The sequence below is a fragment of the Macaca fascicularis genome, chromosome 20 (assembly GCF_037993035.2).
Source record: "Macaca fascicularis isolate 582-1 chromosome 20, T2T-MFA8v1.1".
In the NCBI taxonomy this organism is placed as follows: domain Eukaryota; kingdom Metazoa; phylum Chordata; class Mammalia; order Primates; family Cercopithecidae; genus Macaca; species Macaca fascicularis.
In genome coordinates, this window is record NC_088394.1 from 49,215,385 (window position 1) to 49,230,458 (window position 15,074).

The window sequence follows — 15,074 nt, forward strand, 5'->3', positions numbered from 1 at the left end:
GTGAAAAGACAGGAGCAGATTCCTTTTTGATTAGCACGAAAGTGAGGAAAGCTGCCCTGATAAACATGGAGATGTGACATAAGAGAATGAAATGAATTAAATATTCCATAGAAGAGATCATATTGTTTTATAATAACTATTTTCTGATCTTCCTAATATTATTTTCTGGTCTTCTTACTTTATTTTCCAGTAATGCCCATAGGCTGTTAACAAAAGGGTATCAGTTTACCCCCATTCCTTTTACCTTCTAAATGCTATTCCTTGAACCAGAAAACAGAAGTATCACCTAATTCAGAGAGGAGTGGGTCAAGGAATGTTGTAAAAGAAAGATTTTCTTTTGGGGTGGGGACTATGCCTTGGTGGTAACATTAAGCCTCATTGAATAAGCTATGTCTTTAAATCAATGATTCTCAGTCACAGGTGCATATCAGAATCTCTTCTGGAGCTTTTCAAAAATTAGAGATGCCTTAAATATATGTTATAAACCTTGGTAAAGGGGGCTCAGCCAATAGAATTAATCCCCTTAATTAATGTAAAATTGATGACAACAAGGCTAGTCTGTCATGATTAAATAATGTAGGAGATTTTTGTTTTGTTTTGTTTTGTTTTCTTTTCTTTTTGCCAGTATATTGCTGTTAAATAAAATAGTATGTAAGTCATGTAAAGTATTTTGAGATTCTGTAAATGAAATTTTTCCCTGACCCAAACTAATGAATCATTAATGGTGACTGGATTGCTGAAAAGAAGCTGCACAGAACATGATCTAATGCAGAAATTATTTTAAGCAGCAATTAAAATATATGTTAATTATTTTAATGCTCATTGGCTACCACTTAAAAAATGTTTTCTTTAGCAAACACTTACCTGTATTAAGTAGCAGCAGAGCTTCAATAACCAGTCCTGTTCTCTGTATACTGATAGCCTGTTTTGTTTTCCATTTACAATTACCATACACTTACCTGATGTTTAAGAAAAACTCTCCTGAACTGTGTTTTTCCTGTGCTCTCAGGGTAACACAACAATCAACACAAAAGACTTCTGTGACCCCAAAATATGTGGGGAATTCTTCTGACCAGCAAGCAGTCAGTTCTGCAGTGGACACCAGCTAGCTGTCCTCTAATTCAGTTCTACCTAGCTCTAATTCACCATCTACCCAGATATAGCATCAGATCCCACATCTTGAGGGTTCAGTCCCACAAGACTGTCCCCTCCTTTCCACCAGTCACAAGTCCAGGGGCCTTCAGAACTTCTGACTGACTGGCTTCAAGTTAGGGTTCCCATTACCCACCACTTTGGGTTTGATTAATTTGCTAGAGCAGCTCACAGCACTCAGGAAGACGTTCAAGTTTTACCGGTTTATTCCTCAGGATATTTTAAAGGATACAAACAAACAGCCAGAGGAAGAGACACATAGGGCGAGGTCTGAGTGCAGGAGCTTCTGTCCCTGTAGAGTTGGGGTTTGCCACTTTCCTGGCATGTAAATGAGTTCTTATTCACCTTTCTGTCAGTCTCCACATGTTTAGCTCCCTGGAAGTGTTCAGCTCCCTGAAAGTTCACTAAACCCTGTCCTCTTGGGTTTTTATGGAGGCTTCATTATATAGGCATGATTGATTCAATCATCCAATGGCCATTGGTGATCAACTTGATCTTCTCCCCTTCCTTCCTTCCTCCCCTCCTTCTCTCCTTTTCTTCCCATTCCTCTCCTCTCATTCTCCCCTCTAATCATGCCTTTGTCCTTCTGGTGACCAGCCTCACCTGAATTTGTAAGTCAGCAATATTGGCACACAAATAAGCAGCACTTTGGAGAACCCAAGAATATCAAGAGTTGTATGCCAGGAAATAGGAGTGAAGACCAAATATATATTTCACAATATCACACCTGATTATCCTGATAATTGTTAGAAGTGTAATTTTGTTGATTAGTAACAGTATAATTTTAAAGCAGAAGACAATAAGAGACCTTTTGCTTATTTCTCAGAAACTTATTTCTCCCACTGAGACCCTACTAATTTGGGGCCAGGATAATGTTATTTGAATTCCCATTCAGGAATCTTCAGAAAATTTATGTCTTATGTATCTGTATATATAAGTGAATAAAATTCTTTTACATATAATGTTTCACTTCTGGGCTTATAGATTTCTTTTGAAAGAAATGTTTTGTACCATGAATATCAAAAGCTATTTTGAATGCTATTATAAAATTGTTATTGTTTTTTAAAAATATATTCACGATTGTTGCCATAATGTAGACTGCAATTGACTTTTGCACATTGATCTTGTATTATGCAACCTTGCTAAAATTACTACTTAGTTTAGCTTTCTTGGTAGATTCCACAGGATTTTCTACATAGACAAATCATGTCTTCTATAATATAAATAAAGACAGTTTGTTATTCCTTTTCAATCTTGATGACTTTTATCTTTTTCTTGCTGGTTACACTTGTTAGTGCCTGCAGTACAGTGTTGAATAGAAGTTGTCACAGACGACATCCTTGCCTTATTCCTGATCTTAGGGGGAAAGCAGTCAGTCTTTCACCTTTAAGTGTAATGTTAGTTTTGGCTTTTTCATAGCTGTACCATAATAGGTTAAGGAAGTTCCCTTCTATTCAGAATTTGATGAGTTTTAATTAGGAGTGGATGTTGAATTTCTCATACACTTTTTCTGCATCTACTGAGAGTATCATATTATTTCTGGTTTTTATGTTTTATGTTTTTTTAAATAGAGATTATGTCTGCCTGTGTTGCCCAGGCTGGTCTTGAACTCCTAATCTCAAGTGATCCTCCTCACTTGGCTTCCAGAAGTGCTGAGCTTTCAGGCATGAGCCACCACACTTGGCTGATTTTTATTTTTTAATCTGTTGATCCACACTGATTAATTTTCTGCTTTAAACCTACGTTCCATTCCTGGTTTAAAAAAAACAAAAAAACTACTTGGTCATGATCTTATTGCCCTTTTTATATATTGTTAAGTTCAGTTTGGTAAAATTGCGTTAATATTTGCATCTTTGTTCATGAGGGACATTGGTCTGTAGTTGTGATGTTTTTGTCTGATTTTGGTATCAAGGCTTCATAGAATGAGTCAGGAAATATATCTTCCTCTTCAATTTTCTGGAAGAGTTGTATAGAATTAATTTGACCTTTAAATGTTAGGTAAAAGTTAATCATAGCACTACACTGTTATGCCTCTTAGGGTTATTTTTAAACCAATGCTTTTTGCCATCAGTATGATACATGGAAGATTTAAACAGCATTCATTCTTTGTTTTTCCACAAAGGACCGTCCTCCTTCTAATATTTGGAAGAAAATAGATCAATCCAGGGACTATAAAAATGGCAATCAACTCAGGGAATATCAACTAGAAGGACTCAACTGGCTCTTGTTCAATTGGTACAATAGGTATGTAGTATATCTTAACAAAAAAAATTTATTTTTTTAATGTGTGCCAAAATGTGTCAAGTAAAATAGATACTGATGTTGCTATATTGTTATTGTTATGAAGTCTTCATTATTTAAAGTGAGGTTACCTCAGGAAAATATGTAAATTACAATTTAGGATTCAACTACAATTGTTTTCTTTAAATGTATACCAATCAGAATAGAAGAAAGTTGGTATGTTGATTAATACTTAAATTTGAAATACCTTTCTAAGAGTCCTAAGACATCTTATGTGTTATATAATGCTTTTCAGCTTATCAACCCATACTACTTTCTGCCAACAATCAGTTCGAATTAGTGAGTTACGAGCAAGGTATACTTACAGGAATTAAAGCTCTATCATTTAATGTAAATCGTCGAAGAAGTAGGTTGTCAGCAATAGATAAGGAATGGAATATAAAATATGGGAACCTAGTAATTAATTACCCCATTTTTATTATTTGTTTTCCAAGGTTTTCAAAATGCCTTATAGAATGTCTTATATCCTTTTTTGAGATGAAAAGATAATTGCAAAATAAGTAAAAAATGGTACTGCAATTGAGAAAGCATAGTAGTTACATATGCAAAAGAGCAAATAAAGGCCGTACTATTAGTAAGAATAGCAAAATTTGATGATGCTTTTATTTAGAATCATTTTTAATCATTTTTACTTTTCACGTGAGTCTTCTGAGTTGTTATGCTTAAGTGATGGTGAGTCATGGACTCAGTTGATAGAAAGAGGCCTGTTATCCCCACAGTGCTCTTTTCCCTGATTTATATTTTCCAAATGTTAATCATCATTTTTCCCAAGAGAACCATCTAGGAAAAGTAGTTGACAAAACATTTTTTTAACTTGTCTTCCCTCATCAGTACCCTTTTCCATCTCCTACATTGCCTGTTTTAACCTTTCACCGCTTTCTTGAAGCCCTTTGTTACAGTTCTGCCCTCTTCACACTCTGTATATGACTGCTTCATAGAGAAACCCAGGGACGGTAGGTAAATTCATCCAAGTTCTTGCTTGCCTTCATATCCAAGCCTACAGATACGTTAATATCTTCATCCATAGTTATTCTTACCACTGTCCTCATGTATCAGACATACCATCTCATCTAGTCTTCTTAGAATATAGAGCCTTACTTCAATCACTTATCCTTCTCTTTTTTATCTCCAGGCCATCCCTGAAGACTATTGCCATCCCTTCAGTCTATGAACAAATTTGGGTTTAAAATAAACCTTCTCTTGGCTCTGCTTCTCTCTCTGTCTTTCTCTCTCTCCTTCTCTCTCTCCCTCTCTCTCCCCATTCCCCTCAGCACCACCACCACTGCCCCCACCCCGACTCCCCTGCATTCTCTGAAACTTTTAACTTTCCAAATCCATGGAATATTTTTCAGCCCTAATTTGCTCTCTGCTGCATTGGTTAGTAGTTGGTACTCCTTCCTTCTTTAAACATTCCCCCCACTCTGAACCCCAACAGCTTCCACAGTGTGACTGTCTCCTAGCTCTGCAGTACCTGTGACTATTCCTTTCAATAGTCTGCTGGTTCTTCTTCCTCTGCCTGCCCTGTAGATACTGTGTTTGCCTGCCCTTGGTTCTGTCTTTAGCTCTCTTTTCATATTACATGTTTGTTCTCCCTAAGCCGTATTCTGTACTCCCCGTGCCTTCACGTAACAGTAATATTCTAATGGTCCCATACTTTTATCTCTAAGGTCTTGAACTCTGGGCCCATGTTTTTATTTGGCTCTTGCTACCTGAGTGTCTATCTCAATGATTCTTTAAACACACTAGAATAAAAATTAGTATTATTTTCTGTTTCTTCCCCATCAAAATTGTTCTTCCTCTGTATTTTCCATCTTGGTTAATGATAACACAATTCCTTTAGTCACCCAGACTGAAATCTGGCTTCACCCTGTACCCCTTACATTGGTAACTAGGTCCATTTCATTCTAACCCACAATTAATTCTGGAAGATTCTCTCCCCTTAGTTTCTCCTCTCTTAGACCAGGTGCCCACACTTTCTTCCCTGCACTTAATGGTGCTTTCCCAGTTACTGTCCCAACTTCTAGTCACCTCAACCTCTAATATCGACAATAACACCAGAGTAAACTTTAAAATACAAACCTAATCTCATTGGATTTGTTTGAAGTGTGCCAGTAATTTCCATTGCATAATAAAATGGCAGATGTCTTCTATATATGACCCTGCTTCCTCAATAATCTCTCCTCCTTTTACCTTCTCCTCCAAACCATAGAAAACAACTTTTGGTCCCTCAGTTCATCATGTTCTTCACACTTCTGCTCATTCACTATGCTCTCTGGCAAAAATCCTACTCATTACTGACCTCCTTTCTGAAGGAGGTCTTCTTTCATCTCTTCTAGCCAGAGTTGAGGCTTAATCTTTCAAGCCTCCATAATAAACCATACTGATGATTCTTAATTGACCAACATATCATAATCATCTGTGAAGCTTACTTTTGAAATTATAACTGATTTTATCCTATTCCATATACATTGAATCAGAATGTATAGGGGAGGGGCCTGAGTATCTGGGGTTTTTTTTCAAGCTTTGTGAGCTCTTCTGATGTGCAGCCACAATTGAAAACCAGTGCTCTATCTGTGCTTCAGTGATAGCACATTGCATGACTATTTATTTATTTGCATGTCAGCTTCTGTAATAGATATACACCCCTGAAAGGCAGATAACATGTTCTATTTGTTTTGTATCCTGTCTTCTCATACTGTCCTTAGATATAGAAGGTATTTATTAAATGATTCCTGAACAAATAATATATTGAGTTGGCCTTGCCCTTCCCTTTTCTTTTTTAAAAAATCAAACATCTAATGGGTGGTATCCTTATTTTGGAGCTACAGAAATCCTTAGGTGTCCCTTTGCAGGATTTTAATAAAATTTTAATCTTAAGCCTACTCTGCACTTAAGCAACTTTTACATTTTTATAAATACAACTATTTTATTTGATCTTTGATTATCTTTGTATATTTATCTTTAAAGTATAGAAAAAAACCCAATGTATGCATGGATAATGTATTTGTTTATTTCAGACGAAACTGCATTTTAGCAGATGAAATGGGTCTTGGCAAAACTATTCAATCAATTACATTCCTCTACGAAATCCTTCTGACTGGTATAAGAGGACCTTTCCTGATTATTGCTCCACTTTCTACTATTGCAAACTGGGAGAGAGAGTTTCGTACGTGGACTGATATTAACGTTGTGGTTTATCATGGGAGCCTGATTAGCAGACAGATGATACAGCAATACGAGATGTACTTCAGGGATTCACAGGTGTGTTATTATTTTGTTTGTTGTTTGAAAGGTCAGGGCTGAAAAAGATAAGTATTACCTACCAATTATTTTCAAATTTAGGATACATTTAGTTGCCTACCTAGATCTTAGTTCAAGCTCTTTTATTCATCATTTTTATTTTACAGTAAATTTGAGTAGCTGAAGAGAACAATGAGAAAAGTCAGTTTAATGCCCTAGTTAACTATAATGAAGTATGCAGATTTAAACAATGCACAAGTTTCATTGTAATTCTTAATTTTTCAACTAGAATAATAATTTTACTAATTGTTTCTAAATACACATTAGATTTATTTTTAGAGTAATAACTGTCTCTGATCATTGTCCAGCTTTTTTCCCATCATTTTAAAAATTTAAATCTTCACTGATACTACAGGCTTAAATGCCTGTTGAGTTGAGACCATAGGTTCTCTTTCATGTTCAATGGATTTTTATTTTAGACATTTTTTAAAATGTGGTTTGTTTTGCTTACCAAAACAGGTATACCTCCATCATTTTCTCCTTAGGATTGATTATTTCAGTACTCTAGTGGTTTGATGATATTCCTCTCTCCATGTATTTTAGAGGAGCATTTTCTGTTTTACTTTGACCACTTACTCTTTAAGAAGGGATTTTCTATCCCTTCTAAATACATAGATCATAAAATAAAGGGATGACAACTTAAGAATTTTCTAGCAGAAAGTTAAGACTAGAAAACATAGGCCAGGCATGGTAGCTCACACTTATAATCTTAACACTTTGGGATGCCGAGGTGGGAGGATTGCTTGAGGCCAGGAGTTCCAGATCAGTCTGATCAACATATCAAGATGCCATCTCTACCAAAAAAAAAAAATTTTTTTTAAAAAAGAAAACGTGAAATGCCAAGTCATGGTCTTGAATGTTCATATGAATCATTTTATTAAAATATTAAGAAATAATTAAATCAATAAACACAATTCACAGAAAGGGTACTTTTTAAATGGAAAATGGCACCCTACATTAAAAGCACCTTAGTATTTTTTCTTTCACTCATTCTGTTGTTCTAAAAGGATCATTATAACACATGACCAGGTTATGTGATATGATAGAGGTTGAAGTAAGATAATGTGCATAGCCTTCTACTTTTGTCTCCCAGTAATAACGATTTTCTACCTGTTTGAGCCCGAGAGTTTGAGGCCGCAGTGAGCTATGATCACACCACTGCACTGAAGCCTGGGTGACAGCAAGACCCTTTCCCTAAAAAAAGGAAAAGAATCAAACTATAATCTAATTAAGGTATCATGGACTCCAAAGGTGCAAAGGTGACTATTTTCACTTGAAGAATAATTAATTATATAGGTGCTTAATTTCGTATAAATGTAATTGTTTCAACCTTGGAAGTAGGAAGCAAAATGAGGAACAGGAACAAAATCAGTTAATTTATCAATTTTCAAACTCTTGGGCTTAAGTGATCCTCCCAAGTAGCTGAGACTACAGGAGTGCATTTCCACACTTGGCTAATTATTTTATTTTTGTTGTGAAGATGGGGTCTCAGTTTGTTGCCCAGGCTGGTCTTGAACTCAAGTAATCCTCCCACCTCAGCCTCCCAAAGTGCTGGGATTACAGGCAGGAGCCACTGCACCTGGCCTAGTGTTTTGTTTTTCTTACTCATACATTTGTAGAATTTTAGAGCTGTATGTTGTCATAAAAATTATTTAATTTGACATTCTCATTTTTTACAGAAAGCACAACTAATATCTTGAGACTTAAAGAGATTTTTAACAAAGTTACAATTTTAATGTATGTGTCACATGAGTTTGGCATAAATATGATAGCCAAAAACTTGGAAGATCCTTGATATGTAATAAACTGATTTGTATATATTAAATATTGTATTTTTATGATAAATGTTACAAATTCTAGATATGTTACCTAAAGAGGTTTTAAATTTCAAAAGATAAAGATGTCTCCTGTAATGAGATAAATAGATCTGTACTTCAAATATAAAAATAACTTTTAGAGTTAACTCTTTCAAATATATTTTCATATAAATTAAGTGAATATTTAACTTCTGTTTTTTTTACATTATCAAATAGCTTGAAATAACAGTAGTACTAAAATTATGCTAAAATTTTTCTAAATTGCCCTGGGAAAAGTAATAGAAGTGATAAACTAATAACCACAAACATTTATCGAGTATTTACCATGTGCCAGGCATTATGCTAAACAGTTTACACATATTATTTCACTTAATCTTTGTAATATCAACCTTGTAAAATAGGCAGTATTATCTCCATTTTACACATGAGGAAACTGAGGCTAAAGAAGTTGCGTAGATTGCTGCAAAATCACAGTACAAAACCAAGATTAATAAACCAGTCAGATTCAAGAGCCCTTGTTATTAAACCCTGTGATATCAGCTTAACTGAATATATTATATCCCAGGTTTTTAGAGCTGCATAAATGTCATAGATATAATTTATACCTATTTTAATAATATTCTACTGCAGCTGTTATTCAACTTAATGGCCAGTATACACAATTAATAATAACTAATCTAAAATTAATTAGGTTAACATTAATTAAAATCTATGTCAGAATACCCAACTGTTCTTATCCCTTCTTTTCACTTAATACCCAATAGCTTATGTTTTCAACCCTGTATAAACACTCTCTTCACTTAGATTCCAAGACTTCATCCTTTCCTACATCACCACTTATTCTTTCTCAAGCCCCCTTTATTGGTTCCTTCTTATCTTCCCTGTATCTAAACTCTGTGGTAACCCAGGGCTCAGTCTTCAAACTCTTTTGTATCTATACTCATTATCTCACAGATTTGATTCATACACATAACTTTGAATACCATCTGTACTGCTGAAATTCCTAAGCCTGTATCACCAACTCTAAACTCTTTCCTAAATTCCAGAGTCATATCCAAATGCCTACTAAATATGTACATGGATATGTCTAACAGCGGTCTCATGGATATGTCTAATAGAGGTCTCAAAATTAAAACATACAAAATCAAAATCCAAAACTACTTCTTTTTAGTAAATAACAACATGAACTTCCAGTTGTTCAAGCTAAAATTTTTAGAGGTAAATTTGAGGCCCTACTGTATCTCACTCCATACTTAACCATTGGAAAATCCTGTTGGCTCTACTTTCAAAATGTATCTAGAACTGACCACTTCTCTGAACTCCAATGAAGATTTCTTGCTTGCATTGCTATGGCAGCTTTCTAACTGTTCTCCATGATCCTGTCCTTGGCCTCTTCAGACAGGTTTCATCACAACTGCCAAAGGGACTTTTAAAAAATACAAGTCAAATCAGGACACTTCTTACAAACCCCTTCAATAGTGTCTTGCTCAGAGCCAAAGTTTGTATAACAGTTTTCAAGTCCTGCAGTTGACCACATCGCCTCCCCCACTCACTGGGTTTCAAACACTCTGGCTTTCTTGCTATTTGAATGCTGCCAAAGATACTCCTACCTTAGGGCCTTCATACTTACTACTTCTTTTACCAAGAATGCTTTATTTATAGATCTCTAGATATCAACATGACTTCTTCCCTCATCTTTAGATCTTTCCTCAAATATCACATTGCACTAATGGTCTCCCAACCACTCTATATAAAACTGCAGTGGTCACCTCCAACCTTATACTTCTTATCCCACATCCTTGTTTTATTTTATTCCACAGCCTTATCTCTAATTTACTTTTTTAAAAATTATTTTCTTAATAACTGTGTCCTGCATTTGATTCAGTAGAATATAAGTTGTAATTGGATAATTATTTTTATCTGTTTTGTTTACTGCTGTATCTCCAGCAACTAGAACAGGGTCTGGCACATGGATACTCAATATCTGCTGAATAAAGTATTTGGATGGCTAATTATTCGCTATTTATTTGCTGTTATATTTTTGAACTCATTGGTGTAAGTAATAAGAATACTGAAATCTCATTGGCCAGATTTTATCATGATTTATTTCTTGCCTAAAATTATTATAATTCTTAAAATTATCATAAAACATTTTACCAAGAAATACTCATTTGGATACAATTGTTAATAATATAATTATGTTGGCATAATTTTTAACATTATTGAACATAGCAATATAATACAGTTTCAATGATAAAAGTTTTCATTGTAAGGGAGTGTCTGCATATGTAAAAATTTCATTAGAAATATTTTATAACATGTTATCAGATACCATTTGACAGGAATAAAAAATATGCAATTAAAATATTCCAGCAAATAATTATATTTGATCATTTCTAGGGGCGTATCATTCGAGGAGCTTACAGATTCCAAGCTATCATCACCACTTTTGAAATGATTCTTGGAGGCTGTGGAGAGCTTAATGCAATTGAATGGCGATGTGTGATTATTGATGAAGCACATAGGTTAAAAAATAAAAATTGTAAACTCTTAGAGGGCCTGAAACTCATGAATCTGGTAAGTAACTTAATATTATCATTATGACCATTGAGTTTATTAGATGTGTAGTAAAAGGTCATAGAGTTAATACTAAAATTTTTTTTTTTTTTTTTTTTTTTTTTTTTGAGACAGAGTCTCGCTCTGTCGCCCAGGCTGGAGTGCAGTGGTCGGATCTCAGCTCACTGCAAGCTCTGCCTCCCGGGTTTACGCCATTCTCCTGCCTCAGCCTCCCGAGTAGCTGAGACTACAGGCGCCCGTCACCTCGCCCGGCTAGTTTTTTGTATTTTTTCAGTAGAGACGGGGTTTCACCGTGTTAGCCAGGATGGTCTCAATCTCCTGACCTCATTATCCGCCCGTCTCGGCCTCCCAAAGTGCTGGGATTACAGGCTTGAGCCACCGCGCCCGGCCGCAAAATTTTTCTTTTTAATTTTAGAGTATAAGTACATCTGAATCCTATCTATGATAATATAGATTTTTTTTTTGGCCTTAATTTGTAAGAAAAAGATTCTGTGTCCTACGACTTCAAATTTTTTAGCTCTTTCCTTCAAAAAGCATTAGTAATTAATTTTTAAAATAAGACCTCTATAGAGAATGTACTATTTAAAAGAAAATAAGACCATAAGGTTTTGGGTTTGTTTGTTTGTTTGTTTATTTGAGATGGAGTTTCTCTCTTGTTGCCCAGGCTGGAGTGCAATGGTGCAGTTTCCACTCACTGCAACCTCTGCCTCCCGGGTTCAAGTGATTCTCCTGCCTCAGCCTCCCGAGTAGCTGGGATTACAGGCATGTGCCACCGTGCCTGGCTAATTTTGTATTTTTAGTAGAGATGGGGTTTCTCCATGTTGGTCAGGCTGGTCTCGAACTCCCGACCTCAGGTGATCCGCCCACCTCGGCAGACTCCAAAAGTACTGGGATTACAGACGTGAACCACTGTGCCCGGCCAAGACCGTAAGTTTTAAATAAATTCTTTAGTAGAAAGCCCCTTTACCGAAGTTGTATTATTCAGATCATTTATGATAAAAAGTCCTACACAATTCTACATGTTTAACATATGTTGGTTATAATTAATAATGGGATTTCTTATAGTCATCTTTTTGTTAGTTGTTTGCTTCTTTCAAATGAAAGCATTTTTTAAACATTTTGATTTTTAATTAAGATCACATAATTACTACATGAGCACTTGAACAAATAATTCAAATACAAAGAACCACATTCTGTAAAAACTTAAAGTGTTCCTTTTTACTCCCTGTTTATCTATGCCACACACCCAGTTCAACACCTCATTCCAGTATGGTTTCCTGTTTATCTTTCTAGGCCATTTGCTACCATATACATAATATGCAGATTCACAGATGCATATAAAAATATTTAGCATGGGAATTTAGAGGTTTTGTCAAATAAAATTTTAAATAATTTGTACTACCATTAAAAATATTCTATGTTCATTTTCTTCTTTTACTATTATGTTTAATTTTTAAGGAATTCTAGTTTCAAAGCATGTGTCAATTAGCCCTTTACATTCTTGTATTGTAACCTCAGTGATTTGATAATTCATTCATGTTTGAAGAGTTAAATGATGATCATCCAAATTATAAATAATGAGCACTCTTTGGTGTACAAATTACCATACTAAGAATGTTTGAGTACAAAAGAAAAAATGCCCTCTTTATTCTTAGAATGTTGATTTCTTTTCTTCTAAAATTATTTAGAATTTTTAAAGGCATGAATAGCATAAAAAGTGAAGTATTTCAGAATGATACAGAGTTTTTAAAAAGTGATTGGGAAAGTACATTCCTAAAGATTTGTGGGTAGAGATGTAGTTTTTTGAGTTAACTCTTGAAAATTATGAGTTTGGGTACCGTGGCTCACACCTGTAATCCCAGCACTTTGGGATTACTTGAGACCTGGAACTTGAGACCAGGTGGGTAACATAGTAAGACCTCATCTCTACAAAAAAAAAAAAAAAAATGTAAAAATTAGCCAGGTGTTTTGGTGCATACCTGTGGTCCTAGCTACTTGGGAGTCTGAGGCAGGAGGATCCCTTAAGCCCAGGAGTTCAAAGTTACAGTGGCACCACTGTAATTTATTCTAATCATTGTAATTATGTTGTACGTGTAATGCTGAACTATGATGGCATCACTGCACTCCAGCCTGGGTGTCACAGCAAGACCTTGTCTCTAAACAAACAAACAAAATATATATATATATACATATATATATATAGTCAGAAAAATATTTGCATATTGAACATTTGATAACCTAAGTCAGCTTTCATATAATTATAGTACTGTGATGTTTGATGTGAATTGTTCTCACTTTATGTAGGAACACAAGGTGCTTTTGACTGGCACACCTCTCCAAAATACAGTTGAAGAACTATTTAGTCTTCTTCACTTTCTTGAACCCTTAAGGTTTCCTTCTGAATCAACATTTATGCAAGAATTTGGGGATCTGAAAACAGAGGAACAGGTATCCTATTGCTCTTTGTAAATACATTCATCACATTTCTTATCATTGTAATTATTTTGTATGTGTCATTAAATGCTCACTTATGTTATATGTCTTTTTATCATTTTTCATTCAGGTACAGAAACTTCAGGCTATCCTGAAACCAATGATGTTGAGACGATTAAAAGAAGATGTGGAAAAGAAGTTGGCACCTAAAGAAGAAACCATCATTGAAGTAGAACTTACTAATATTCAAAAGAAATACTACCGGGCTATCTTGGAAAAGAACTTTTCTTTTTTATCCAAAGGAGCAGGACAAACTAATGTACCTAACTTGGTCAATACCATGATGGAGCTCAGGAAATGCTGTAATCATCCATATCTTATCAAAGGTAGCTAAGAAAGATTATAACAAATACATTTTTCTTGCAACAAATACTAATGAATAAATAAACAGAACACACTACAGCTGTAGTGGCTGTTATGACTCTCTACTGTGATAGTCTAAGGAATTACAAGTATTACAGAATCAGAGGCAATGTGAACTACTTCGTTACAGTGACTGATGTTAGCACACCAGGTTATGTTCAGCAGCAGTTTGTTCAGTATAATTTGGACTAGAATTTGTCCGCTTGTTTAATCCTCCTCATGGGCAAAGACAGCAAAACCCATTTTGGGGGCTTCTGCATTTCCATTTTTTTCCTGGTTTCCTTCCAGTCTAGATACATCAGTTAGTGTTTCAGTTCTTGTGCTGTAATAATGTTACTTTTTAAGATCTTATCAGATTCTCTCCCAGTGTTCTCTCTGTACAATATTTGAGTTGTTCACTTATTCTTGGGAATATACCTCTCTCTACTCACTTCATTCAAGACAGCTGAAGTCTCTTGTAGTTATAGTACTCTCTTATGGCCAGACAGGCTGAGGAAAGGAATACGGAGAGCCTCTTTAATTCTGATTTGGATTATCTGAAGGAAGTATGCATCAAGGACCTGTAACATGGCTTTCATTTTAATTTATTCTCTTCTTTCTTTTTTTTTTTTTTTTTTTTGAGACAGAGTCTCGCTCTGTCCCCCAGGCTAGAGTGCAGTGGCGCGATCTCGGCTCACTGCAAGCTCCGCCTCCCGGGTTCACGCCATTCTCCTGCCTCAGCCTCCTGAGTAGCTGGGACTACAGGTGCCCGCCACCGCGCCCGGCTAATTTTTTTTGTATTTTTAGTAGAGACGAGGTTTCACCGTGGTCTCGATCTCCTGACCTTGTGATCTGCCCGCCTCAGCCTCCCAAAGTGCTGGGATTACAAGCGTGAGCCACCACGCCCGGCCTTTCTTCTTTCTTTTTCTTTTTTTTTTTCTTTTGTTTTTGTTTTTGTTTTTGTTTTTTAAGATACAATGTCACTCTATCTACCAGGCTGGAGTACAGAGGTGTGTTCATAGCTCATAGTAGCCTCAAGCTCCTGGAAACTGATCCTTCTGCCTCAGCCTCCTTAGTAACTAGAACTAGTAA

The 15,074-nt window shown here is 35.4% G+C and overlaps 1 protein-coding gene across 29 annotated transcripts in view; it reads left to right on the top strand.

Moving 5' to 3' along the window:
- The window catches only part of CHD9 (chromodomain helicase DNA binding protein 9), a 273,480-nt gene that overhangs the window by 179,099 nt on the left and 79,307 nt on the right, over positions 1-15,074 (top strand). For 28 of the 29 annotated variants that reach the window (XR_012428685.1, XR_012428683.1, XR_012428687.1 and 25 more), the window contains 5 exons: positions 3,275-3,396; positions 6,471-6,714; positions 10,971-11,147; positions 13,452-13,595; positions 13,711-13,966. Coding sequence is in view for 23 of the 29 variants with exons in the window: in XM_074026669.1 (XP_073882770.1) it covers positions 3,275-3,396; positions 6,471-6,714; positions 10,971-11,147; positions 13,452-13,595; positions 13,711-13,966 (943 nt within the window). In the remaining 6 variants the exon portion in view is untranslated. Of the gene's footprint in view, positions 1-3,274; positions 3,397-6,470; positions 6,715-7,858; positions 8,013-10,970; positions 11,148-13,451; positions 13,596-13,710; positions 13,967-15,074 lie in introns of those variants that run through there. The other variant, XM_074026674.1, reaches the window with a different exon arrangement.